This window comes from Apis dorsata, unplaced genomic scaffold (genome assembly GCF_000469605.1).
Source record: "Apis dorsata unplaced genomic scaffold, Apis dorsata 1.3 scaffold_339, whole genome shotgun sequence".
In the NCBI taxonomy this organism is placed as follows: Eukaryota; Metazoa; Arthropoda; class Insecta; order Hymenoptera; family Apidae; genus Apis; species Apis dorsata.
In genome coordinates this window covers 453,844-456,927 of record NW_006263606.1, presented here as the reverse complement: position 1 = coordinate 456,927, position 3,084 = coordinate 453,844, and the positions used below count along the sequence as shown (strand labels likewise).

The 3,084-nt window shown below is 26.6% G+C and overlaps 3 protein-coding genes across 3 annotated transcripts in view; 2 read left to right on the top strand and 1 right to left on the bottom strand.

Annotated features, from left to right (window-relative positions):
• LOC102679631 overlaps positions 1–1,768 on the bottom strand; it is a 7,465-nt gene extending 5,697 nt beyond the window's left edge. The window contains 2 exon segments of the mRNA XM_006618011.2: positions 489–624; positions 1,417–1,768. Of these exon segments, the coding sequence (XP_006618074.2) occupies positions 489–624; positions 1,417–1,728 (448 nt within the window). The 5' untranslated portion in view covers positions 1,729–1,768.
• Positions 172–667, top strand: LOC102679744 (histone H2B-like). The gene has a single exon (XM_006618012.2). The coding sequence runs from the start codon at positions 233–235 to the stop codon at positions 611–613; it is 381 nt and encodes a 126-aa protein (XP_006618075.1). The 5' UTR covers positions 172–232; the 3' UTR covers positions 614–667.
• A 206-nt stretch (positions 1,769–1,974) lies between the features above and the next one.
• LOC102679500 (histone H3) lies at positions 1,975–2,478 on the top strand. The gene has a single exon (XM_006618010.2). The coding sequence runs from the start codon at positions 2,024–2,026 to the stop codon at positions 2,432–2,434; it is 411 nt and encodes a 136-aa protein (XP_006618073.1). The 5' UTR covers positions 1,975–2,023; the 3' UTR covers positions 2,435–2,478.
• The last annotated feature ends 606 nt before the right edge of the window (positions 2,479–3,084 follow it).

The window sequence follows — 3,084 nt, the reverse complement described above, 5'->3', positions numbered from 1 at the left end:
TGTTTAGATATTCGACCTATTATAAACGTCAAAAGTATTCATATAAGTCAACGTCAGATTTTCGTCCAATGAGAATTGAACGTCAATATTTTCGGTCATGTACTTTCAAATGATTGAAGCGATGCTGTTATTTCATTTGCTATAAAAGCAAATCTGGATTGAAAGAACTCTGTGAGACGAGTATAGATATTTTGTGTGTTCATATTTTGTCATATATACGTATTAAGCAAATATGCCTCCTAAAGCTGTTGGAAAAGCAATTAAAAAGGCCATTAAAATCCCAAAAAATGTTACTATAAATAAAGTAGAAGGAAAAAGAAAGAAAAAAAGAAAAGAAAGTTATGGAGTTTATATTTATAAAGTATTAAAGCAAGTTCATCCGGATACAGGTATTTCGAGCAAAGCCATGAGCATTATGAATAGTTTTGTAAATGATATATTCGAGAGAATCGCTGCTGAGGCATCTCGTTTATCACATTATAATAAACGATCTACTATTACATCAAGAGAAGTGCAAACTGCTGTGAGACTTTTATTGCCCGGAGAACTTGCAAAACATGCAGTTAGTGAAGGTACAAAGGCAGTTACTAAATATACAAGTATAAATAAATGAGAAGATATTGTCTATTTTCCAGGCTTTAAAAAAACCGGCCCTTTTCAGGGCCACTAATTTTTTTTTCATTGGAACTCACTCATGTTCACTTCTTTCATTGTTAACATATCTAATATATTTTAAATTATATATGTAATAATATTTATCTATATATTTTTACTAAAAAAATATAATCAAATCATAATCTGATAATATTTTTACTTCTAAATTTATTTTAATTACTGTTATTAAAAAGGAAATTCATATATATAAATTTTTATTTTAATGTATATATATATATATATATATATATGTATAGAATGAAGTTTTAAATTTTATTTTTTATATTTTATTTCAATTTTATGATTTACACTGCTATCAATTAATATTATTGTTAATAACATCCTAAATTTAAATTTTAATAAATATCATGAATATCATGAAATAATAATAATCTGTATTTCATTTATTTAAAATTTTATTTAAAAATGGATAAATATATTTTATTATCATCTTATCATTTTAATACAATACCTAATTACGTATTTACCTATATACCTAAATTATGTGATTAACTTTATTATTTAATTCAAATTTCCTTAAAACATTTCACTAAACATTCAATCATATATGTACTATATTTAGCTTATTCATATTAATTGTGTTTTAAAATATTTATTTTGGAAATAATATAATTCATAATAGTTCATAATAAATAGTTCCATTGTATAAATGAAGAGCTATCATACGTTCAAAAAATATGGTGGCCCTAAAAAGGGCCGGTTGTAATTTTTAAAAAAAAATTGATGTTCAATCTTAATAACTTATCCGCCGAAACCATATAATGTTCTGCCTTGGCGTTTTAATGCATAAACTACATCCATTGCTGTTACAGTTTTCCTTTTAGCATGTTCAGTATATGTAACTGCATCTCGAATAACATTTTCGAGAAATACTTTTAGTACTCCACGTGTTTCTTCGTAAATTAAACCACTGATTCTCTTAACACCACCTCTTCTTGCTAATCGTCGAATAGCAGGTTTGGTAATTCCTTGAATATTATCTCGAAGTACTTTTCGATGTCTTTTTGCACCTCCTTTTCCCAATCCTTTTCCACCTTTTCCACGTCCAGTCATTATAAATAAAATTCAACGTACGCAACAAGAGAAGTCACAATTCTCAATTCGAAATAATTCTTCTATATATAGTAAATGCACATCCCCCCACTATTTATTCAATAATCCAATCCAATTTCGTTAATGCATCCCCTCTTTTCGTTAATCACCAATCGTAAGACTTCTCCGCCTGAACTGAACAACCAACCAACCAAATGCTTGAAGCTCTTTCTCTGCAAGCTATATAAACTGCATTCTCGGTAGTAAAGTAGTATTTTTGAGTTGACCTGCACTGTGAGTTTGATATTAAGATATAATGGCTCGTACTAAACAAACTGCTCGTAAGTCAACTGGTGGTAAAGCACCTCGAAAGCAATTAGCAACAAAAGCTGCGCGTAAAAGTGCACCTGCAACAGGAGGAGTAAAGAAACCACATCGTTATCGTCCTGGAACTGTTGCTCTTCGTGAAATTCGAAGATATCAAAAAAGTACCGAACTTCTGATTCGTAAATTACCTTTCCAAAGGCTCGTCCGCGAAATTGCGCAAGATTTTAAAACTGATCTACGTTTTCAAAGTTCAGCAGTTATGGCACTTCAAGAAGCTAGTGAAGCTTATTTAGTTGGTCTATTTGAGGATACAAATCTTTGTGCCATTCATGCTAAAAGAGTTACTATTATGCCAAAAGATATACAGCTAGCACGTAGAATTCGTGGAGAAAGAGCTTAAGTTGTTTTGACAGTAAAAAAAAAAACGGCCCTTTTCAGGGCCAACAATTTTTCTTTCGAAAGAACAACTCCTATATTTACAATGTTTTATATTTATATATTTATATACATTTTTATATATATTTTATAATTTTAATTATTTATATTATATGTAAAAATTAATATTTTAGATATGAATATAATTTCATTTTATAAAGACAAATCATAATAAATTTGCTTTCTAAATTATTTGAGATTGAAAATGTAAATATATAATATTTCTTGAACAATTAAATTATTTAAATAAATAAAATATTTACATATTAAATTTAAATCTCAAATTATTCAGTTATATGTAATATATACGCAAATTTTATTTGATAACAAATTCTGTATTCACATATATTTATAAATCATAAACGTTTATATAAATTCAGTCACAAAATGAAATTATAAAATTATTTTTTCTTTTAATATATTATATTTTTTAATATAGGCATGATATACATATATAGCGAAGGCAAAAAAATAGGAAAACATTGATATATCAAATTACCTCGATTAATAATTATTAATATTAAATAATATCGATTTTTTTTAAATTTGTTTTTTAGAATTTTAAGAATTTTAATAGAGAATTTTAATTAAATTTTTGTAAAATTTTTTCAAAAA